The sequence below is a fragment of the Mya arenaria genome, chromosome 12 (assembly GCF_026914265.1).
Source record: "Mya arenaria isolate MELC-2E11 chromosome 12, ASM2691426v1".
Lineage (NCBI taxonomy): Eukaryota > Metazoa > Mollusca > Bivalvia > Myida > Myidae > Mya > Mya arenaria.
Genome location: NC_069133.1, coordinates 31,555,187 through 31,580,538, shown reverse-complemented (window position 1 = coordinate 31,580,538; position 25,352 = coordinate 31,555,187). Strand labels below are relative to the sequence as shown.

At 36.8% G+C, this 25,352-nt stretch overlaps 1 protein-coding gene and 1 long non-coding RNA gene across 2 annotated transcripts; one reads left to right on the top strand and one right to left on the bottom strand.

The window, feature by feature from the left end:
* Window positions 1-9,113: 9,113 nt before the first annotated feature.
* Window positions 9,114-12,422, bottom strand: LOC128210602 (uncharacterized). Its single transcript, XM_052914953.1, has 3 exons — window positions 12,363-12,422; window positions 12,075-12,138; window positions 9,114-10,385 (listed from the first exon to the last, which is right to left on the bottom strand). The coding sequence occupies exons 1-3, from the start codon at window positions 12,420-12,422 to the stop codon at window positions 9,751-9,753; spliced, it is 759 nt and encodes a 252-aa protein (XP_052770913.1). The 3' UTR covers window positions 9,114-9,750.
* Window positions 12,423-13,251: 829 nt separating this feature from the next.
* LOC128211073 (uncharacterized) lies at window positions 13,252-20,587 on the top strand. The gene is made up of 4 exons (XR_008257200.1): window positions 13,252-13,434; window positions 13,853-13,912; window positions 14,262-14,336; window positions 19,623-20,587. It is a non-coding gene; the product is annotated as an uncharacterized LOC128211073 (long non-coding RNA).
* The last annotated feature ends 4,765 nt before the right edge of the window (window positions 20,588-25,352 follow it).

Here is a 25,352-nt window from a genome sequence, read left to right as displayed (position 1 = left end):
ATCACCTAGCACCGCCCAATAACTTCCATCTTGGGATGAGCTTGACCAAAATTGACCCCCAACGTCCAGGACCCCCTATTTGGGTAAAACAAGCACATGGACCTACTTTGGGTGGCTGTTACGACCAGAAGGAGGGGATGTGACGCCCCAAGACCGGATACTGGCATGTAGGGGACATCCAGGGCTATCACCTAGCACCGCCCAATAACTTCCATCTTGGGGTGAGCTTGACAAAAATTGACCCCCAACGTCCAGGACCCCCTATTTGGGTAAAACAAGCACATGGACCTACTTTGGGTGGCTGTTATGACCAGAAGGAGGCGATGTGACGCCCCAAGACCGGGTACTGACATATAGGGGACATCCAGGGCTATCACCTAGCACCGCCCAATAACTTCCATCTTGGGATGAGCTTGACCAAAATTGACCCCCAACGTCCAGGACCCCCTATTTGGGTAAAACAAGCACATGGACCTACTTTGGGTGGCTGTTACGACCAGAATGAGTTGATGTGACGCCCCAAGACCGGGTACTGGCATGTAGGGGACATCCAGGGCTATCACTTAGCACCGCCCAATAACTTCCATCTTGGGGTGAGCTTGACCAAAATTGACCCCCAACGTCCAGGACCCCCTATTTGGGTAAAACAAGCACATGGACCTACTTTGGGTGGCTGTTACGACCAGAAGGGGTTGATGTGACGTCCCAAGACAGGGTACTGGCATGTAGGGGACATCCAGGGCTATCACCTAGCACCGCCCAATAACTTCCATCTTGGGGTGAGCTTGACCAAAATTGACCCCCAACATTCAGGAACCCCTATTTCGGTAAAACAAGCACATGGACCTACTTTGGGTGGCTGTTACGACCAGAAGGAGGGGATGTGACGCCCCAAGACCGGATACTGGCATGTAGGGGACATCCAGGGCTATCACCTAGCACCGCCCAATAACTTCCATCTTGGGTTGAGCTTGACCAAAATTGACCCCCAACGTCCAGGACCCCCTATTTGGGTAAAACAAGCACATGGACCTACTTTGGGTAGCTGTTACGACCAGAAGGAGGCGATGTGACGCCCCAAGACCGGGTACTGGCATGTAGGGGACATCCAGGGCTATCACCTAGCACCGCCCAATAACATCCATCTTGGGGTGAGCTTGACCAAAATTGACCCCCAACATCCAGGAACCCCTATTTGGGTAAAACAAGCACATGGACCTACTTTGGGTGGCTGTTACGACCAGAAGGAGGCGATGTGACGCCCCAAGACCGGGTACTGGCATGTAGGGGACATCCAGGGCTATCACTTAGCACCGCCCAATAACATCCATCTTGGGGTGAGCTTGACCAAAATTGACCCCCAACGTCCAGGACCCCCTATTTGGGTAAAACAAGCACATGGACCTACTTTGGGTGGCTGTTACGACCAGAAGGAGGCGATGTGACGCCCCAAGACCGGGTACTGGCATGTAGGGGACATCCATGGCTATCACTTAGCACCGCCTAATAACTTCCATCTTGGGGTGAGCTTGACCAAAATTGACCCCCAACGTCCAGGACCCCCTATTTGGGTAAAACAAGCACATGGACCTACATTGGGTGGCTGTTACGACCAGAAGGAGGCGATGTGACGCCCCAAGACCGGATACTGGCATGTAGGGGACATCCAGGGCTATCACTTAGCACCGCCCAATAACTTCCATCTTGGGGTGAGCTTGACCAAAATTGACCCCCAACGTCCAGGACCCCCTATTTGGGTAAAACAAGCACATGGACCTACTTTGGGTAGCTGTTACGACCAGAAGGAGGCGATGTGACGCCCCAAGACCGGGTACTGGCATGTAGGGGACATCCAGGGCTATCACTTAGCACCGCCCAATAACATCCATCTTGGGGTGAGCTTGACCAAAATTGACCCCCAACGTCCAGGACCCCCTATTTGGGTAAAACAAGCACATGGACCTACTTTGGGTAGCTGTTACGACCAGAAGGAGGCGATGTGACGCCCCAAGACCAGGTACTGGGATGTAGGGGACATCCAGGGCTATCACCTAGCACCGCCCAATAACATCCATCTTGGGGTGAGCTTGACCAAAATTGACCCCCAACCTCCAGGAACCCCTATTTGGGTAAAACAAGCACATGGACCTACTTTGGGTGGCTGTTACGACCAGAAGGAGGCGATGTGACGCCCCAAGACCGGGTACTGGCATGTAGGGGACATCCAGGGCTATCACTTAGCACCGCCCAATAACTTCCATCTTGGGGTGAGCTTGACCAAAATTGACCCCCAACGTCCAGGACCCCCTATTTGGGTAAAACAAGCACATGGACCTACTTTGGGTGGCTGTTACGACCAGAAGGAGTTGATGTGACGTCCCAAGACCGGGTACTGGCATGTAGGGGACATCCAGGGCTATCACCTAGCACCGCCCAATAACTTCCATCTTGGTGTGAGCTTGACCAAAATTGACCCCCAACGTTCAGGACCCCCTATTTGGGTAAAACAAGCACATGGACCTACTTTGGGTGGCTGTTACGACCAGAAGGAGGCGATGTGACGCCCCAAGACCGGAATACTGGCATGTAGGGGAAATCCAGGGCTATCACCTAGCACCGCCCAATAACTTCCATATTGGGGTGAGCTTGACCAAAATTGACCCCCAACGTCCAGGACCCCCTATTTGGGTAAAACAAGCACACTGACCTACTTTGGGTGGCTGTTACGACCAGAAGGAGGCGATGTGATGCCCCAAGACCGGGTACTGGCATGTAGGGGACATCCAGGGCTATCACCTAGCACCGCCCAATAACATACATCTTGGGGTGAGCTTGACCAAAATTGACATCCAACGTCCAGGACCCCCTATTTGGGTAAAACAAGCACATGGACCTACTTTGGGTTGCTGTTACGACCAGAAGGTGGCGATGTGATCGCTGGAGCTTATTTTTGAGTCGTCGAAGCATTGACACGTACATATAAAACAATGATTGGTAATGCCACTTTCCAAGGTTGGTAGGCATTTGGAATTTCTTCAATCACACATGGGCTATTGTGGTCGGAAAAGTTTGGTTTGACCACATTAAACATATTATCATTTTTTTATGCAATGCTATATTGTTTAAACATACACTATGCAAATCCCGTGATCAAGGACAAAAAAATAAAATATTTTTTCGATAAATGAAATAATTTGTAAATTATGTATTTCTATCTGTAGTTAAACTAAATCCTTTGGCTAATTGCAAGTTGGTCAAAACTACCAAATGAAGGGGGAAGAAAAAGCATTTAAAAGGTGTATGTCGCAGAATTCCAGCTTTATGCAGATATTAGGGATGCAAACAAATATTCGAATATTTGAATATTCGATGTGTTTTTTTGGTATTCGAATGTCAAAATCGGTATTCGAATATTCGATGGTGTTTTTTTTGTTTTTGTTTAATAAATATAATAATAAATATTTTGCCTACAACGCTGTTGTTGTTTTTAAGATTCGCTTGTCTTGTTTTTACAACAATTGGTCCATAATGCCAGAGGTGTGAATATGATGACAATACACTTAACACGCGTCATATCGTCGGGTCCTATAAAAAGTCCCCGTAACTTTACAATAACCGGCTGAAAGACACTTGACACAAAAAAATCAATTATTTTCGATAAATTGCCCCTATCAATTAAATTTTCTAAAATAAACTAGTTACCAAGTTGGTTTGGTTTTTCAATTTTTTTTAATTAGAGGTCAATCCTAGAACGAGGATGCTCGTCGTACGGAAAGACCATCGATTGGCGCATAACGCCAATTGACCAGAAATCCATCTTAGTTCACGTTTTTTACAAACATGAAGGCAGGGGAATATAAATTAAAAGTTTTTTTTGTGTTTTTCTTTGTTCATAAAGTATTACTTTTTATTTTTCTGAAATGAGGAATTTCAGAGGCTCAATTGGTGAAATTCAGGGTCCGCCGCGCTTAGTGGTTGCGACAAAGTAGAGCTAAAATGCCCCGGCTAGTACTTTAGCGAATAGTGGACCAATTTTAAGGGAAATAAAATAAGCAAAGATTGCATATAATTTAATTGTCACACCAGTTATTAATGCAAAGTATAATGTTGGTCTGTGACAAAACGGTAACAACCCCCCTCCCCCCCCCCCCCCCCGGAAAAATGACTATAACAAGGTAGATTTGTTAGAGTCCAAGTAAGCTGATACATTAGCAAATGATTTACACAAACCAATTAAATGAACATTTCGAAGCAGACGAGTTATTTTATAGATGAAATATGGTCAGGAGGTTTGGTTGACATGCAAGGCTTTTCTGCATTTAAACAAAATAACAAATGTTTATTAACAATCATTGGCAAAGTTAATATGCGTGGATAATACCATCAAAATATAAAACAGGTATATCTATTTTACTTTATTAAAAGGTCTTTAAAAAATGGCTTTCCAAAAGTTATATTGATATATGCCGGTTCCCAGTCTTAGTGCGTCCCATAACTACCTTTTAATTGTAACAGCCACTAAAAGTAAGTCAATGTGCTTGTTTTACCCAAATAGTTGGTCCCCAGACGTTGAGGGTCAAATTTGGTCAAGCTGACCATAATTTGGAAGTTATTCGGCGGTATCGAGTGATATCCCTGAATGTCCGCTACATGCCAATACCCGGTCTTGGGGGGAGGGGGGTCACATCGCCTCCTTCTGGTCGTAACAGTTACCCAAAGTAGTTAAATGTGGTTGTTTACCCAAAAAGCGGATCCCCAAACGTTTATGGTCGATTTTGGTCAAGCTGACCCCAGAATGGAAGTTATTTGGGTGTAAGGTGATAGCTATGGATATCCTCTACAAACCTTTTCCCGGTTTTAGGGCGTCACATCGCCTCCTACTTGTCGTACATGAAACCGATAGTAAGTCAATATGCATGTTTTACCCAAATAACGGGCCCCAGACGTTTAGGATCAATTTTGGTCAAGCTGATCCAAGATTTAAGTTATTGGGCATTGCTAGGTGATAATCCTGGATGTCCCCTACATTCAAGCACCTTGTCTTAGAGCGTCACCTGCGTCATTCTGGTCGTAACAGAAATCTGAAGTGCTTACTTAACTCAAATAAGGGTTCATAAGACGTTGGAGTTAGTTTTTGTGAAGCTGATCACAGGATGGAAGTTATTTGGCGGTGTAAGCGATACCCATAGATGTCCTCTGTATGCCAGTACAAGATCTAAGGGCGTCATGTCGCCTCCTTCTGGTCGTACCAGAAGCCAAACGTATGTCAATGTACATGTTTTATCCAAATAATAGGCCCCAGACGATTTTGGTGGAGTTTTGCAAACCTGACCCAAGATTAAAGTTAATGGGCGGTGCTAAATGCTGTCGTCCCCTACATGTCAGTACCTGTTCTAAAGGCGTCACATCACCTCATTCTGGTCATAGTGCTAACCCAAAGTATTCCAATGAGCTTGTGTTACCCAATTTCGGGATCCAACGCCGTTTTGGTCAATTTTGGTCAAGCTGACCTGAAGATGGATGCTATTATGCGTTTTTAGGTGAAAACCCTGGGTGTCCCTTCCATGTCAGTACCCGGTATTAGAGCATCAAATTGCCTCCTTTTAGCCGTACCATACAACCAAAGTAAGTTAATTTGCTTTTTGTACTTAAATAGAGGTTGCCAAGACGTTGAGGTCAATTTGGTCAAGCTCACCAAAATATGTAAGTTATTGAGCGGTGCTAGGTGATAGCCCTGGATGTCCACTTCATGCCAGTACCCGGTCTTGTGGGACCATGTGCTTGTTTTACCCAAATAGGGGGTCCTGGACGTTGGGGGTCAATTTTGGTCAAACTCACCCCAAGATGGAAGTTATTGAGCGGTGCTAGGTGATAGTCCTGGATGTCCCGTACATGCGAGTACCCGGTCTTGGGGCGTCAAATCGCCTCCTTCTGGTCGTTCCAGCAATCCAAAGTAGGTCAGTGTGTTTGTTTTACCCAATTAGGGGGTCCTGGATGTTGGGGGTCGATTTTTGTCAAGCTCACCCCAAGATGGAAGTTATTGGGCGGTGATAGGTGATAGCCCTGGATGTCCCCTACATGCCAGTTCCCGGTCTTGGGGCGTCACATCGCCACCTTCTGGTCGTTCCAGCAACCCAAAGTAGGTCAGTGTGCTTGTTTTACCCAAATAGGGTGGCCCTGGACGTTCGGGGGTCGATTTTGGTCAAGCTCACCCCAAGATGTAAGTTATTCAGCGGTGCTAGGTGATAGCCCTGTATATCCCCTACATGCCAGTACCCGGTCTTGGGGCGTCACATCGCCTCCTTCTGGTCGTTCCAGTCACGCAAAGTAGGTCAGTGTGCTTGTTTTACCCAAATAGGGGGTCGTGGACGTTGGGGGTCGATTTTGGTCAAGCTCACCCCAAGATGGAAGTTATTGGGCGGTGCTAGTTGATATCCCTTGATGTCCCCTTTCTGTCTGTACCCGGTCTTGGGGCGTCACATCGCCTCCTTCTGGTCGTATTAGCAACCCAAAGTAGGTCAATGTGCTTGTTTTAACCAAATATGAGTTTCCCATACGTTTAAGTTAATTGTGTTTAAGCTGAATCTAAGATGGAAGTCATGCGGCACTGCTAGGTGATAGCCCAGATGTCCATTTTATGCCAGTTACCTGTCTTATGGCGTCACATCGCCTCCTTTTGGTCGTACCATCAACATAAAGTAGTTTAATGTGTTTGTTTAACTCAATCAAAAGGGCCGAAGAGGTTTGGTTCAATTTATTCAAGCTGACCCTAAGATGGAAGTCATTTGTAGGTGCCAGTTCATAGCTATTGCAAGTACCCTCTCTTAGAGCGTCAAATTGCCTCCTTCTGGTCGTAACAAGGGGTCCCAAGGATTAAGGTCCGGCATCTTGCAAGTCGTACTAACAACACAATTTCCTTAATTTTTTTGCCATGCAGTGACCCCGTCTTGGAGGATACATATGGTCTTCCTAACCCCAGTACTACGCTTATTAAATGAGTGCAGGGAATAGTCTTTTTAAAGGGTTTGCGTTGTATGCTTACCCTGTCTTCTGGAGTTTTTATTTGATCAGCATGAATCTAAGATAATTACACTATCAACAAAGCGGGATTTTTTCTTTCAAAAAACGCGTTGCCACCGCGGGAGAGAATGCGTCATCGCGGAATATCGCAACGATATATTCCACGGCAGCCAACGCGGTGGTGCGCGTCATCACCGCAATCATCTGCTGTTACTGCTGTTACTGCGTACGACTTAATTCCGTATACATGCACGCGGCAAATCGCCGTAATTTGGCAAAACCGAGATGTTCAGGTATTGGTGGTACAAATAGAACAAGAAAAAAAGTTGATGCATAGCATCAAGTCGGCGCAATGAACTTAGAAGAAAAACGTGCATGCAGATAACCAAAAATGGTTATTATTTCAATGATAATATTTGTTTTTATGTTGGGTGTACATATGCTTGAAGGACATTATGGTTAATATTAAAATATTGTTACAATAGTTTAAGCCCGGAATTATAGATATTCTGGGGGGGGGTTCCCAAGCTAATCCTTCGGTTAAAATTAAATTATAACAAAAATATACATACGTTTCTTCGGAAGAAATATGGTCTAATACATAGATTTCAATAACATGAAATTCACCTTTTATTTGTACTGGCATGTTATGTGAATTCCTTGCTTTATATTTTGTATAAATTTTTGTAACACATTTCACTCATATGAGTATGTAGAACGGGGATAATCATACAACTAATATACATCAAGAGGGAATTATCTGGAGTTCATTCTTTCGAATGACATTTTCAAAACAAACAATTAAGCTCAAGGTTAAATTTTCAAAACTCGGTATTTTTGCCGTCACCAAGGGAGATTACTGCGTAGGAGGTTTACAAACATAACGGATATTGTAATAGTACCGTGTAACCTTCATCTATTGATATCAATCGGAACACCTCGGCCTGTATCTATCTCGGAGATGGCCGAGTTGTTATGATTGAGTTGGTATTTAAATCAAAATTTTCAAAATGATAAGCAGGGCTAATATAATTTAAAGTTTCATTATCAATTAAAGAGTAAAGTTTTTTAAAACATTCAAAAACTTCATATTTTATCACGGACAGGATTTTACTTGATTGCGAGGGTAAACAATCGCATAGCTCTTATATAAATACTGACCAAACAACCAGAATGCAACTCATAGTAAAACGATTGAAGAACGTTGCTAAAATATTTTGATACCAAATTTTACGAGAACGCTATTCATATTATACATATTTTTACTTACTTGTTTCGGATTAAAAACCAAATACCAAATATTATAAAGTACAGTATTTATTGGGGGAATGGGGGTAAACTGTGCCAGTAATAATATTTTAAAAAGCTGATGTATTATTATAAATGTAGGGGGTTCAGTGAAAAAAGAAAAAAACTATTAAAATGGTTTTAACATGTACTACTGGAAAAGGGACATTTATACAATCACGAAAAATTTTATTTGGTGAAAAAATTCCCAGTAGAAGCAAAGTTATAAGCATTTTAGTCCCTGAAAAATGGCACATTTTTGTAATTACAAGCTCTATATGACAACTGTATAAAAATGGCACCGTTTATTTGTGAAATCTTGCATTTCATTAAAATGAAATGCCCGTGTCAAGTCAGAGATATTGGAAAGTATACATATTCCGAAAGATTATGATGTATAGAATATTTTAGAAAATTGATAAAATTCAAAAATCCAAAATGGCGGACAAAATGGCGGACAAAATGGCCGCCGATGGTAAGGAAATAGCAACATACATTGGACTTTCATTAAAAAAACCAATTGTGACAACTAAATATGAATAAGAAAGTTTATATTTACTGATATGTTATGACATACGGAAAACTTTGAAAAATAATTACATGCAAAATATCCAATATGGCGGACAAAATGGCCGCCGCTGCATTATACAATATATTACATATTTACACATAAACTTTTGTATGTGCACTATGATGTTCAAAACATTATAATTTGATCACTGTGTATTTAGTTTATAGGTATAAATGGTTTATATGAGAATAATAGTTAAAGAGAATACATTTTTGTTGCAAATGTGGGTGTTTTTATCAGGCAATAGTTGAAAATGGATGGTGTTCATTGTTTCATTTATGTCTTATGTATGTTTCAAGTCTTTGTAAGCTTTAACTTAATTTACGTCCACTCAATGTTTATAAAGTATTTCCATTTTAAGATGTATCAATTATTATTATTGAAGTTAAACTGGTAATATTTGATAACTTACTAATTCTATATGTCACATACATGATATATACAGTGTGTAAACATTAAATCACATCAAATGATTGCATGTAATACATTTCAGTATTAAAGATCAGTAACAGAAGACATACCCAAAAAAGTTTTTTGTCTTTAGTAAACAAAACAGTTTTGTTGACATGTTTATATGTCCATAGCACTATAACAATGTCACAAAATAATAACGTCCCCTTTCTCAAAATCAACCAAAAGATTGTAAGAACTAAGCTCACCATCTTCATATTTGACCTGGTATGTAGAATTTAAACCATCTATATTAATAAGTTTTAAGATTTCACCATTAAACCATTCAATTTCATTTGAATCAGGAATGTTAAACTTTTGCTGAATGGACTTTCCAACGAACAGATGTGGTTCATCAATGAACTTAGGAAGTAGGTTTTTCTGCTGTTGAAGTTTCAGTTTATGTCTAGATGACTTAATTCTTAATTAGTATGGCTTTCTCTCTGCGTTTTAATTTTTTTGTTCAGATTTCTTATGGAATTTTTCTTAACCTTTTCATGTAACATTGAAATTTCATTGGTTGTTTTATCTAGCTGATCTGATATGTGTTGAAATTTCTGTTGCCATAACTCCAGTTCATGTTGCAAGTTGTGAGATTCTCTTTTATACTTCATGGCTTCTCCGTAGCGACCATTCATCATATCTAACAATTTCATCTGAATGTCAAGTTTTTTTCCATAATGTTCAATTTGAAAAGAAAGGTTTTCATTTGTATCTTCAACATGTTCTATTTCTCTCTTCAACTTGTGATTCTCCTGAACAACTTTCCTTGCAGCATCTTGCACTTGTCTTATTTGGCTTTCATCTGCAAGCGTTACATCTTCAGTGATCTTTTTTTCAGGGGCATGAAAACCCGATTGCAAAATAGAACGCAATTCACCATCCCGCTTTTGTTTTCTTAACTTCTGGCATTTCTGACTTAAACGAAACATCTTCACTCTGAGACATGATTCAGGTGATGATCGCAACACTTCAAACTCTTCTTGAATTTTTCTGACTGCAGCAGGCTGACTGTACTTCTCCCAGATTTCTAAAATTTCCTTGTTCAATGGTGGACCTAGAACAACAAAAAAATTTAGGTCAACAATGAATTTAACTAGCTGCAATTAAATGAAGATGTGAAGAAAGAACAAGCATATTTGTTGAATTTATATATTAAGAATATTAAGAATTGACCTATCAACCTAGTTTCTGACCCAATGTGACCTAGTTTAAAACTTATTAACCATTTCATTAATGAAAACATTCTGATTAAGTTTTATTAATATTGGACCAGATATATTGCCTTAAGTTTGTTCCCTATATTTTTCTAAGATTTGATCTTTTCACCAAGTTTTTGATCCCATGTGACTCACTTTAAAAATGTTGTAAAGACCTCATCAAGGAGAACATCACAGCTTTACCTTTTTGACAACTTAAAATAATCTGAAGAAATTAAAGAATGTCATAACTGTCAATCTGTGAGAGAGCATCTTGTCCTATAATCTAATTTAGTCTTTAACAGAAAATTACTCACAGAATAACATCAAATGTGGTACCGTGTATTTTTTCCCACTTATTAAAGGGGATCGCTCATGGTTTGACACAGAGACAGCGTGCTCAACTATTCCGCTGCTTTTCAGTGTAAGAATTGAAAAGTTAATGTTATCTAACTTCATTACTTTAATAGGTGAGATAGTTGGGGATACATATCCAAATTTCAATGCAATAAATGATGTATTTACTGAGATAATGACTTAAAGGTGCTTACATTCAAAACATAAACCAAAGTGTGACGCCGGCGCTAGGGTGAGTTGTATACTTATCCTTATTCTTCAAGCTACAAGACTCATGAATGTCTCTAGTGTGATTGATTGATTGACATTATCATGTTATGTTTTCAATATATTGCATTATGGTTAAAATATCCAACAAGTTGTTAATGAGTATCTGTGGCAGAGTGGTTATAATCCGTTATCTTACTAATAATTGACTGTACCAGCCTGGGTCCGCTCTCGACTAAAACCATATTGGCTGTTTATACTTTTTATTTATTCTGCAATTTCGGTACCAAAGAGTAAACTTATTTTAATATGTTTTCAGATGCATTACTGGGAGAACTAATTTTTGTTGCCACAACATGAGCAAGCCCCTTTATTAAAAATGTTTATTTCATCGAGATATAAAGATGTTTTGTTGCACAAGATTTCATATATCCGTACAACAACAAAAAATTCACATGGTTAAAAATTATTCATATATATACACTCTAATTGGTTTTTAATTGATAAATGAAGGCACTGATTTATTTTAGTTGAAAAAAATACCACTAGCTATATTTTATCCAAGAAATGCATTATGATGACAGATGTATAATCATATAAGAAAATTAAAATCAAACCATCAGGAACTCTTGAAAACGACATGCACACTGGAACTGAAAGAGAAATACACGAACCACAAAGCATCGAGTTCGTTAACTGTACTTATATCAAAATACAAACAACATGCACAAGATAATGAAACTAAATATAGCTTTCAATACCTCTTAATGTACGAACAGGTGTGTACATTGATAAAACATCAATTTTGAATTCAACTTCATGCAATAACAAAAACATTTGTTGACAGAGAACAGTACTGTGAAGTGCAGCACTGTCTACATAATAAACCATTCAGACATTCTTATATTGTTGAAAAGTGAAACAACTTGTCATTAATTCAACATTTTGACGACAATAAAATAAATGTTTTCCAAATTCCATACCTAATAATCCAATTTTACTACTTTGATCTTCTGACATATTCCTTTTAAACACCGATCGCCAGACCTGAAAAATACAACCACATGCTTTTAATATTACGGAACGTGAATTCATTTGGGTGGGGTAAACGTCAACGTGAAACGTAATCAAAACATTGCCGAATGGGGTTGGAAAATGAATTTTCCGACGTATAAAATACAGCGTAAAAAGTGAAATAACCGCATATTTTTGTTGGAAATATAATGTAGTGTTGGTATTTGATTGAACACTTTTGTTTATTAATATCTTACCTGTTGTTTCTCACTGTTTTCGCCTTCAATTAAACACCATTTCGTTGTTTGTTTACGCATTCGATTTGTTCAACTGTCAAAATCGAGATCTGAATATTCCCTTTCATTTGATTGGTCAACAATAAGAATTAACAGGGGAGAACACCTTCGGAAAATTGGTTATATAACACTAGTATTCAACAGCGAGATAAAAATCGTGACCGGGCGAGCGAGGTCGCGGTGCAGTAGCGAAATCGATAGTGTTGCATTTTGATCGATTCTTCATCAACGAATAATTCAATTTTAGTGTTTTTTTCTTTATAATGGAGAATATGAATTAATCTTGACAGGGAACCTAAATTTATTAAATAACAAATTACTTTTGGTATAAAAAATCGAATTTAAAGTACACAAATATTTTACGAAAATCGGCACCAATTACATAAATGACGTGACGTTCTGAACTCCCTAATAAATGTTTAAGTTATCTGGGGCCAAAAATAAATCCAATTTAAATTATTCCCCCTATGTGTTATCAACATATTAGCTGGTTATCCCGGATACTATTTAGCCGCGTGTAGCCTCTACTGTACTGAGTACTGTAATACATATTCATTTTATGGCTTACTTTTGTTCGTACTGGTTCTTTTTGATTATGTTTCATCGTGTTTTATTTATATAAACCATTTGCGTTAATGATATTTTCATTGAAACATTGTTGTTGTGTGGCAGGTGTTCTTATTGGCTGCTGGAAAATAGTAGATTCCATTCACATTTTGTGTTTCGTGGTAAAAGTACTTATTGGCTGCTAAGTCGGTCGACGTTATATTCTATACACGCTCACAGTCTGACCATTGGAATCTATACACCCTTAAATTTTTCCGTAAAGTAAACCATGAAACTGTTGACTGCGACCATTTCAACTAGTTTTATTTCCGGATAGCCGTTTAAGCTCCCGTTTTTGTATAATAGCTATTTTAAGGATTATAACTTGGACTTCCAATATGTCGACATGGATAAACAGCCTCAAGTCAACTTTGTAATTTCTCCGTCACCATGATGTGTCGCTGTGGTACGAAAGGATTGGGATCAAGTATGCTAACAGTAAAAGATATATGATTTTATTTTGACGTTTGAAATATCAAAGACGAATATTTGAATGTTATTTTATGTATGTTTGGTTCATAATGGTACTTTGTCAAGTGTTTGTGGTTATAATTGACCGATTCATAACATTCTTAATGCAATGTCAGATTCTAGTTGAGAGAATTGCTCCCATTTGTCTAAATTTTATTTTCATCAATTGTGGCAATGAAACTGAAAGCAGATCTATCACAGTATCAGATATCATGCACAGTAAAGATTCACAGTAAAGATTTTCCTTTTCTTTTTGTAATATATCTTGAAGAATATCAAAGACTGTGGGAACTGAAGGTTTTATACCAAGACTTACAGTCATAGTTGATAATGACAAAGTTATCAAGTATTGCATTTTTCAAATATAATTTCAGGTTATGCAGATTGTTGAGAGCAATATGATGAGGGAAGGCAGGAAAGAGTCTTATTGTCAGGTAATGTTAACAAGAAATGTTTAAAACACCTTCTTTTTTAATCATGATTTCCAATATGATATCATGTGTATTGTGATCCTAGAATTGGACTTTTTTCTTTATTGGATTTTTAGGAATATTTAACTGCTTCAGACTTTGAAATAATATCATGACAGTAAAGCAAACCACAAAGTATGGTTTAATATATTTTGCCTAATACTACCGTACAGGCAATCCATATAGCATACTTTTGTTGTAAAAAAACTTCTTAATATTTGCACAATAGGTTTTAAGACTTTGATTTTTGAAGGTGATCAACAAAAGAAAGATTTTTCATAGAATTTTCTTTTATATTATGATTTAATTGCAGTATATACTCATGGAAAAATGGTGTTCGAGAGGTGGCGAATAAGGATTTGCATGCAGCATTGAAGAACGATAATATGTATGTTGTATTTGTTTTCTTCTGAATATGTGAATACCCGTGCCAAAAAAGCTTCGCTAAAGCGTCGCAAAACGATGCTAAAAGCGCCGCAAAACGATGCGGTATTGGCCAAAATAACGAAGCTTTAGCGAAGCTTTCGATTTGTTAAAAGCGCAGCTTTTGCGAAGCTTCTTCCTTTTTTGTTTGAAATAGCGAAGCTTTGTGCGGTATTGGCCAAAAAGCGCAGCTATTTGCAAAAGCTGCGCTTTTTGCTTGAAATAGCGAAGCTTTTGCGAAGCTTTGTGCGGAAAAAAGCGCAGCTATTCGCAAAAGCTGCGCTTTTTGCTTGAAATAGCGAAGCTTTGTGCGGTAATGGCCAAAAAGCGCAGCTTTTGCGAATAGCTGCGCTTTTTGCTTGAAATAGCGAAGCTTTGTGCGGTATTGGCCAAAAAGCGCAGCTATTCGCAAAAGCTGTGCTTTTTGCTTGAAATAGCGAAGCTTTGTGCGGTATTGGCCAGAAAGCGCAGCTATTCGCAAAAGCTGCGCTTTTTCAGGCCAATACCGCACAAAGCTTCGCAAAAGCTTCGCTATTTCAAGCAAAAAGCGCAGCTGCGCTTTTTGAGCCAATACAGCAGAAAGCTTCGCAAAGCTGCGCTTTTCAAGCAAAAAGCGCAGCTCTTCGCAAAAGCTACGCTTTTTTGGCCAATACTGCAGAAAGCTTCGCAAAAGCTGCGCTTTTTGTGGCAAAAAAACGCAGCTCTTCTCAAAAGCTGCTTTTTTTTCCTCCAACCCTCTAATACTATAGGGGATAAAAAGCCTCAGACTGGTGTAACAAAAAACTTTTAATAAAATATATATCATATATACATCAATGCCAAGTTTATCACTAGTTCCCACATGATATGAAATAATATCCCATTGATAGCTGTGTATAAACTTCCCCAATAAAGAATAAAAACAAAACATTATGACCTTGTATTGCTGTATTAAAATGTGAAATTGTTGAATATCAAATTTTTTTCACGGATACTATAGTCTCTATTTAACCACATGGAAGCATATTCTAAATGTTTGAAATCAATATTTATACTTAATATTGTTTATTTTTGTTTAGATCTTCTAATTATTTACACCATTAGTTGGTGTAGAGGCATACTTTTCAGTATGATACCTAAATTGTAAACTATTTTTTTAAACTGTCAACTACATAGTAAAATGACTTTTTCCATACTCTGCCTTATGTTGCCCTTTTGTTAAATTTAGAGGTTCCTAACAGCTCTGTTTATTACACAGTGTGAACTACCAGATTGTTAATTAATACTTTACATAATGGATCAATCCAATTTTCAATATCTGGTAGGTCATCTGGCAGATGGCAGTTTTATTACCCCTTGTAAAACAACACTGATTCTTATCAGATGTACATTTAATGGAAAAACATTCTGCAAATTTTGATAGATATTCTGATAAGCCAAGGGTAAAAACAAGAAATCAATGAGTATTAAAACTATATCTTATAAATTTCATTGTATTTTTAAGAGCTGGATATCATTTTGAAAAAATAAAGTCCAACATGTTTAAGAAAATAGTCACTGAGGTTATGAAGTAATTGATAAACAACTAAAATAAGTATAAGATCAGAATATTATAAGAACTCACCAGTATTGCATGTCATCTTTTACAAAACATCAAATGATTGGATTGTCATTCCAAATCATAGTCCATGTTCATCTGATCTTATGATAGTTATATCATAAATTTAATATCATTAATTTATCCCTTTAATCATCAATGGTTGTTATTTGTGTAAATTCATTAATTCCTTTAAAAACATCCAACCCTTCCTGCTGAAATCCCAACAAAATGGCCGCCCCTATTTTAAATTTGGTTCTGAGATTCTGATTGGTTGTTGTACAAATATGGCTTATCATGGGAATGGCTTATGAACAAAGCATTAAGATCTATGATGATAACATGTATGGAAATTTAAGTAATATGAATTCTGTGAAAATTCAGTTGAATGCAATTAATAACTGTTTATTTTGTAAGTGTATTATTTTGTATAATATTATAAAATTATGATTTATTGCATTGATTTATTAAAAATATCCTTTTTTATTTTATTTTGAATCATTAATTGATAATTCATTTATTCATCCAGTCATTTAAAAGTAACTAATTAAGTAAATTAATTAATCAATTTATTAATTATTTATTAATTTATTTATTCATTCCTTCATTCAATTATTTATTAAAATTTTCATTCATTCATTCATTCATTCATTCATTCATTCATTCATTCATTCATTCATTCATTATTCATTCATTCATTCAATCACTAATCAATCAACCAACCAATCAATCAACCCACCAGTTAATCAATCAATACATCAGTAAATCAATCAAACATTCACATTCATTCATCATTCATTCATCATTCATTCATTTGTGCAATCAATCAATCAATCAATCATTCATTCATTCATCCATGTATTATTTTATTTTTGGATTCAACCCTTTTTTTTTCCATATTTCATTCTTTCATCAAGAGATTGAATACTTCATTCAATCAGGAATAGAATGTATGAATTTGATGAATGATTGAATTTTTTTTTTTAATGTTATTGTAGATTTACACATGGATAAACTAAAACATTTCAATTACTGCTGATAAAAGAAATTCTTAACTTGAACATGAATTATTATAATTGAGATGAAATGCAGAATTTTTAAAAGAAAAAAATCTTCAGCTAAGAAAAAGCACTTATTATTTATATTATACACTTAAAACGCAAAAAAGTGCACCTACAAAGCAAAAGATCCAAAAAAATAAAAGCTTCGTCTTTTCCAATAAATATTGGCCATCTTAAATTTCAAAAAGACGAAGCTTTTTATGCAAAAGACGAAGCTTTTATGTTAAAGACGAAGCTTTTGTTTAAGGAAAATATGGCTTAAACAAAAAGACGAAGCTATTTTTCAAAAGACGAAGGTTTAGCGAAGCTTTTTTACTAAAAGCGAACCTTTCATGAAAAAAACGCAGCTTTTGCGAAGCTTTTGAAAAAAAGCGAAGAAAAAGCACAGCTTTTGAAAAAAACGCAGCTTTGGAAAAAAAGCGCAGCTTTAGCGAAGAAATAGCTTCGCTAAAGCTGCGCTTTTTATGAAGCTTCGTTTTTAGTTGGCACGGGTACTGTGTTAAACTTTAAATCTTGCCATGAAATAAGTATCATGTATTCCAATTTCAATTTGCCAGTATTACTATATCATAATTCCTAAAAGATCCTCTACAACTAAACTTTATGCAAAAATATTTTTTTTATACATTTGAAATTCTTGTAATTTCCTGCTAACAGCTTTATTTCTGTATTGCATATGAACTGATAAATGCCCAAGATTGCCAAAAAAATTGCTAACTGCTGATCTTTGATAAATGGGGATGCTTTTAATCTATATCTTTATTATTTATTTTTTCGGGCAAAGAATAGAAAAAAAGGTTCTCTTAACATAGAAAGTAAAGAAATAATGAAGTTCACACTACAGTTGACAATCTGGATGTGTTCCCTTTGTTATTTGAACATGATTTATTTTAACTTACATAACAAGTATGCACTACAATAATGAATATCTATATTAATAGTAATGATATTCCATTAAACATGGATATGGAAAAATATTCTTTGACAGTGCAAGATAAGATAAATCCAGACATAGTCAGAGTCTTCAGTTAACTTGGATGTGTTCCATTTGTTTCATCCACATACTTGAAATTTGTCTTGTAACTACCTGTATTTTTATGAGGTTAAGTGGTGAGTAATCAACCTTTATCATAACATTTTCTTATTTGGGGATAGTATGTATTTATGTTGACACTATGTGTACCTTCATTCTCTTCATTTTTCTGTACGAAACAAGACCGAATGTGTCATTTTAGTTTTGCCATTTTAAACTGTATTTATTATACTCTTCATTGAATACCCATTCGTATATTATCAAACATTTTAACAAATTTAAATGTGTTGTTATTTTGATTATATTGTGTTGGTGTCATAGGGTACATGTACATGTCCATTCCTAGCCTTCAAGATAAAACATATATATTTTTTGTTGTAAAATGTGTTCTTTATGCATAAACATATAGAGTGGCTACAGAGAACTCAACATTTTTCTTACAAAATATCTAACATGTCTAAGGATTTCCCTGCATGTGGTTGCTACATTTAGTGTACCTCATGTTATATAATACATTGTATATGATCAATAAAACAGATTAAGAACCAAAGCTGTTGCTAAATACTTTTTAAAAGCTGTATATGTACAAGACAATACGGAGACTGTATAGACACCAATGTTTGTCCTAACTTGAAGATGTATAGATTCCAATGATTGCCTTGAGTTGAGGCTGTATAGATTCCAATGTTTGTCTTAAGCTGAGGCTGTATAGATTCTAATGCTTGTCTTCAGTTGAGGCTGTATAAATTCCATTGTATGTCTTCAGTTGAGGCTGTATAGATTCGAATGTTTGTCTAAAGTTGAGGCTGTATAGATTCCAATGTTTATCTTAAGGTGAGGCTGTATAGATTCCAATGTTTGTCTTAAGCTGAGGCTGTATAGATTCTAATGTTTGTCTTCAGTTGAGGCTGTATAGATTCCAATGTATGTCTTCAGTTGAGGCTGTATAGATTCCAATGTTTGTCTTCAGTTGAGGCTGTATAGATTCCAATGTATGTCTTCAGTTGTGGCTGTATAGATTCCAATGTTTGTCTTAAGCTGAGGCTGTATAGATTCTAATGTTTGTCTTCAGTTGAGGCTGTATAGATTCCAATGTTTGCTTTCAGTTAAGGCTGTATAGATTCCAATGTTTATCTTAAGTTGAGGCTGTATAGATTCTAATGTTTGCTTTCAGTTAAGGCTGTATAGATTCTAATGTTTGCTTTCAGTTGAGGCTGTATAGATTCTAATGTTTATCTTAAGTTGAGGCTGTATAGATTCTTATGTTTGTCTTAAGCTGAGGCTGTATAGATTCTAATGTTTGTCTTCAGTTGAGGCTGTTAAGTTGAGGCTGTATAGATTCTAATGTTTGTCTTCAGTTGAGGCTGTATAACGTTCAATGTTTGTCCAAATTTTAGGCTGTATTGAATCCAAGATCTCTCAAATTTGCAGCTGTTTAGATTCCAATATCTGTCTTGATATAAAGCTGTATACAGTTCAATGTTAGTGCTACGTTGGAGTTGAAAAGACTCCATTGTCTGTCCTACAGTGTAGCTGTATAGATTCCAAAAGTTACTTACCAAAAATTGTGTTTACTTTCAGGAAAAACCATGGAAAATCTTCGGAAGCATCGGTCCGTAGAACTTGTTCATACAGAAAAACGACTACAGAAGGTGTCATCCAAACCCACTTATAAGATGCACCGGATTTTTTCTGAAGACCTTGTTGGTGTTGAATTAAGTCGCAAAAAAATTAAATTAAATAAACCAATTTTTGTTGGAATGAGTATCCTTGATTTGTCAAAATATACCATGTACGATTTTTATTATAATCATTTGAAAAATGTGTATGGTAGCAACGTTGAGCTAGAATTAACGGACACAGATTCATTTTTAGTATCATGTACAACACCGGACATTTTCCAAGATATGTTGGCCTATTCACATTTGTTTGACACTTCAGATTTCCCTAAAGATCATTTTTTATATAGTGACTTCAACAAAAAAGTAATGGGAAAAATGAAAAGTGAAACAAATGAGAAATGTATTAGTGAATATTGCTGTTTGCGATCGAAAATGTATGCATTTAAGTGTGATGATATAGATGAGAAAAGAGCAAAAGGGATATCAAAAGCGGTTGTTAAAAAATCATTGACTCTTAATGATTATAAACATGTATTATTTAATAAATCTCAAATGCACTCAACAATGCATTCATTAAGAAGTCATAACCATAAAATTTATCTGGAAACAATCAGCAAAGTAGGATTATCTAGTTTTGATGACAAAAGATTTTTATTAGAAGATGGAATTAAATCATATGCTTATGGACATTATAAGATACAAGACATATAATTTCTATGTTTTATACCAAATTACATCTAATTTCATGTAATTTCATGTGATGTTATCTACTGCTCTACTGTTGAAATGTAACCTAAAATAAATAAAAAAAATGAATAAAAATGTATGATCTTTGTTAAACAAATTGTTTGAATTCAATTATAATCAACTTTATTTGTATTTGCATTGTATTGTACTTATAAGAAAATAAATATTAAAATCTTGTCTGATATTTTATTTATTGATACAACATACCAGAATGGTATAAAATAGCTCGTCAGACATGTCCTCAACTTATAAATCTCAATTTGGTCTTGTTAAATTTTAAAGTATTGTATTAATGGAATGAAATAGTTATACACAAAAATAAATAATAAAAAACATTCACGTTTTCATTACAATAAGATCGAACACATCTTAACATTTCTGTAGGGTTGATTTAATGAAATGTAAACGATACATCATACCTTTAAGGTATGAGGTTATTTGATAAAGAAATTGTGTGAATCCTTTACCGATTTCATAAAAATAGTGAAACTCAAAAGAAGCTAAGAGAGGATAAAACTGTTATATCTTCAAAACCTACTTTTGGTGGTCAAAATAAAAGATTATTTAGTAAGTTGTTTGAAAAACTTTCATGTCATTGTAAGGTTCAACGGAGGTGTCCATAATGATAAACAGAGTCCAGTGAATCGAGCGCTGGCATTTGACAATGGTTTAATAAGTGATTTATTGTGATAGCTCACCACAATGGAAGAGCTTTAGTCACCCTGAATGATAAACTAGATATATGATAACGACAATCTCGTCTTTTAAGCCATCAGCAGCTCATTTAACTGTCTTCACTTTTAAGTTATTACAATGGGTACGTTGGAGAGTAATTGGGTGGCTATTAGATATGGTGTTGTTGTACGAATTGACACTAAACGGTCAGGCTTTAGTCATTCAATTTCTTGAAATCACTTGATCACGCGATGGCTGGGTTCTGATGAACTTTTGTTTGTCAATGACCTGTGATCTTACATATAAAAGAATCCGTTTGATCACATATAAAGATGGTGGAGGTTATGATAAGTCCATCGTCTGATGAGGGAAAACAATACCATTAAATAGATCCTAGGTCGATGACCCTATGTTAGAAACGTTGGATGAGTTGTCCTTTGACATACAATACACTGATGTGATTAGTGTGACAATGCTATTGTTTATATCCCTTCTATTGAAATGAATACTGTTAATCAATGGAGACCCAGTTAAACAATGACCCTTTGTCTTAGATTTCAAACAATGGTTAAACATGGCCGCTAACGCGGGAAACCGTCAAATATGGCCGCGAGAGTCCCCTGGCCGTTAACGCGGGAAATCGCCAAACATGGCCGCTAACGCGGGAAATCGCCAAAGATGGCCGCGAGAGTCCCCTTTTTACCCTACTCCAATGCAAAGAAATTGCAAGCGATATCTGACGCAGTGAAACAACTATATGAAACATTGAAATTGCAGAATAAACCAATTTCTACAAAAATAACATCACAGAAAACAGCTTTTGAAAACGACGTGAGACCGATTGAGCACAAAACAAAAACACTGGTGATTGGGGATTCAATCCTCATATGTATGAAATTTCGGCGTCTGCATCCAAAAGTTGAACTTGACGTAAATCCAGGCAAGAAGTTATCACACATCTGCACTAAGTTAAATGATTCAAGCAAGGAAGAGTGGCATTCGGTTATAATCTACGCCGGCGGGAATGATGCTGCTCCCCGGGCTCCACTGGATACAATCTACGGAGATCTTAAGAAAACCGTTGAACTTTTGCGCCAGTGTGAATGTAAAGTTTATGTTTGCACTGTGTGTCCACGACGGGATGCAAATGTCTCTCCGATAAATGAATTGGTACAGCGTGTGTTTGCAGAGACTGATGCTGAGGTAATGGATATATATAGCTCCTTCGTCTACCGAAATGGCAACGCGGTCCAACATCTTTTCCATAGTGATGGTATACACATTAATGACCAAGGTGAAACAAGGCTATTTCAATGCATCAATCGCCGTGTTAATATTGCAGACAGGAAATATTTTCCATCACCGTCTTTGCAAGGTGTCAACAATTCCGACAGGAACGGTTACCAATATCAGGTGCGGCACAAAAAACAAACTGGTCACTTCACCGGAAACGCTTACATTAGACATCCGGTTTACTAGAAGGAATCGGTTCACAGAATGGTCTTGTAATGAACAATATGTGCGACCTGAGACCAGAAGAAACGAGATAACCGGAAGAGATGGTTGTAATTATCCTATACGCCATCTATATCGAAGAAATCCGCAACAGAACACCGGAAGGGATCCCTGTACCGGAAGTGGCTATCGAGAATATCCGGTGCGACAGCTGACGGGAAGGTATCACCCCTTCGGAAGCTCCGGGGCGGAACTTCCGGTGCGACAAGACGCCGGAAGAAATAATTTCACCGGAAGTGCAATGTACGAACATCCGGCGCGACAGGATATTGGAAGGTATCACTCTGCCGGAAGCGCGTGGTATAAACATCCTGGCCGACATGACACTGGAAGAGATCTGCCCACCGGAAGCGGTTGGTATACGCACCCAGAACGACAGCGAACCGGAAGGAACGAGCTTGCCGGAAGGACTGGCTATGGACTTGCGGGAGAACGATCTGAGCACGGGCAATCCCATCCGTATAGACAATCCTCTTATGAAGGTGTTATGCACGGACATAGTTACAACAAGACTAGAGTCTTTTGTACGAACTGCAATATGGATAATCATGCAACAGAAGCATGTCGACGACTTTTCTATTAGGGATTTACTGACAGTCACACAATTGATTTTACTAGAAAGAATAGTTTTGAAAATTTGCTTAATATTTGTTCAGAGTGTAATTTTTAGACTGTCGGCTGCAAGCCGACAGTCTTAAGAGAGCGATATTTCAGAAACGCGACTAGTCGCCTGACACGACATATTGAACATGAATATATTAATACACACAACCTGCGTAGCATCAGAACTACTTAAGTGAATGCGGGGCGTCAAGTACTTGCTTATGTGTATTTAACGCGTTATTGCCTTTTTTTATGACAAACACTGCGTGTTACTCTTAGTATAGTTGTACTTGCAATTGGTGAGTTTTATTGAACAAAGTAATGAAAAATAATGAAAGTATAGCATTTACATACGAAGTCATTTTACCCTACAACCAATAGTAAGCTACACCACATGTTTGCACCCCGTGTGACGTCACACATATCCCGGCATTCAAGACTGACCAGGCAAACCCCGGCAAAGAACATATTTTATGAATGAAAGCTATTAAGAAATAAATCATACGCGGTTAAAGAGTTCATATCATGTAATATTTTGTTAAATAGCTTGTATGTTTCAAATGATTTATTTTCAGCAGCAATCGAACTATTGTATTTGTTTGAGTAAGTTATTTGGATTATAACTATCACAGTGTTTCAACGTTATGCCTATTGTTATTCTGTACTATAGGGTGTAGTTTTTAAAGTCATACACAATATGGCGGCGATTATGCGGAAATGAAATTGAATGTTACTTCGAACACGTTCCTCTACAAAATAACCGACCTGTATTTAGTGTTATTGCTTCAACATCAATCAAAAAAAAAATGGCATCAATGTATGCGTCTAAAAATGTTAAATTTAGATGGAGACAATCCAGAAATGAGCTGCCAGGAAGTGATCGATTTCGGACACGAAGGTACATGTACATTAGTCTGAAATAATAGACGTGTTATACGGGATTCTTCCAATCCCTAACGTCTAAACGGGTTTGTGCAAAAAGCGGGAGTGTTTGGAAAATATTGAAATTGTATTAAATGAAGTATTTTATGGTTGAAATAGATAATTAAGGTTTATATTCATATTTTACCATGGAATAGTCCAAATAATTGTACGTAGTTCTGGCTTCCATAACTTTAATGTTGATACTTATTTTTTTGATGTTTACAACACATTAAAGTTATGGCGTAACCTCCATAGTAAAGTCAACCAGAATCAATTGAGTGTGATGATGCAATGCAATCACATGACCATGATGACGTCGATGGATTCTATTTATAGTATCGGATTCACATTGTTCATTTAGTTTAATCCAATTGCAGTAAGGCTGAAAATATCTTTTGATAAGTAAAAACAATTGATTTATTCCAAATTTGTAATTAGTTATTTACTAATTATTCAAAATAGAAAATATAACAGCAAAATAAACACTACATTTGTGAGGTCAAATGTTGGTCACATTGGTATTTTCTGAAAATCTTGGTGTCGCGTGATTAAATTTGAACACAACTATGACCTAGTTAAGGAATGCTTATAATCGGATTTATTAAAATGATAAGTTAATTATCTATAAAGCGTTTTTTTAGTTTTGAAAATGTGTTTGTGAACTACATTTTACTTCATTTACCTGAGGATAAAGTTATTTTGTCTGTACAATGCATACAAGTGAAATAACAGCGTGACATAAAAATGTCACGAATTCTGGTAGGGTTTGGATACGGCGTTCTCTTCAGCTAAATTGTACGTTGACGGATTTTTTTTAAATATTTGATATGGCAAATCCTTCACGTACAAATTGTTTAGTATCAAAAGTGGGTAGTTGTTCCGATCAGGATTCCGGGTTAAAGCATATAGCGTCAGGCCAGGCCAGGTTTTAGAACATGCCATTGTAAACGAGTTCAGCCCAGATACAGTTGAGTCTGCCATAACATATTTCAGATAGTGTTGAAACCTTCGATTGATAATTAAATGTCACTGGCTGGAATCTGGTTTGTGTATTGATAACTGGAAATCAAATGCACATTTGAGTCAAAAAGGAGGGAAATCAAACACAGTTATACATGAACATGTGTATGTCATGGAGCTAGGTACTGCCTTCTGTTAAAATAATTACTTTGGGCAGAATAAGAAGACTCAAAAAATGGAACAAAATAATCATGACAAAGAGAGA

Coding starts and splice junctions, on each gene's coding strand:
- LOC128210602 (XM_052914953.1), bottom strand. CDS start 12,422: ATGCGTAAACAAACAACGAAATGGTGTTTAATTGAAGGCGAAAACAGT. Junction 12,139..12,362: donor AAAACAGTGAGAAACAACAG/GTAAGATATTAA, acceptor TGTATTTTTCAG/GTCTGGCGATCGGTGTTTAA. Junction 10,386..12,074: donor TAGTAAAATTGGATTATTAG/GTATGGAATTTG, acceptor TTGTTGTTCTAG/GTCCACCATTGAACAAGGAA.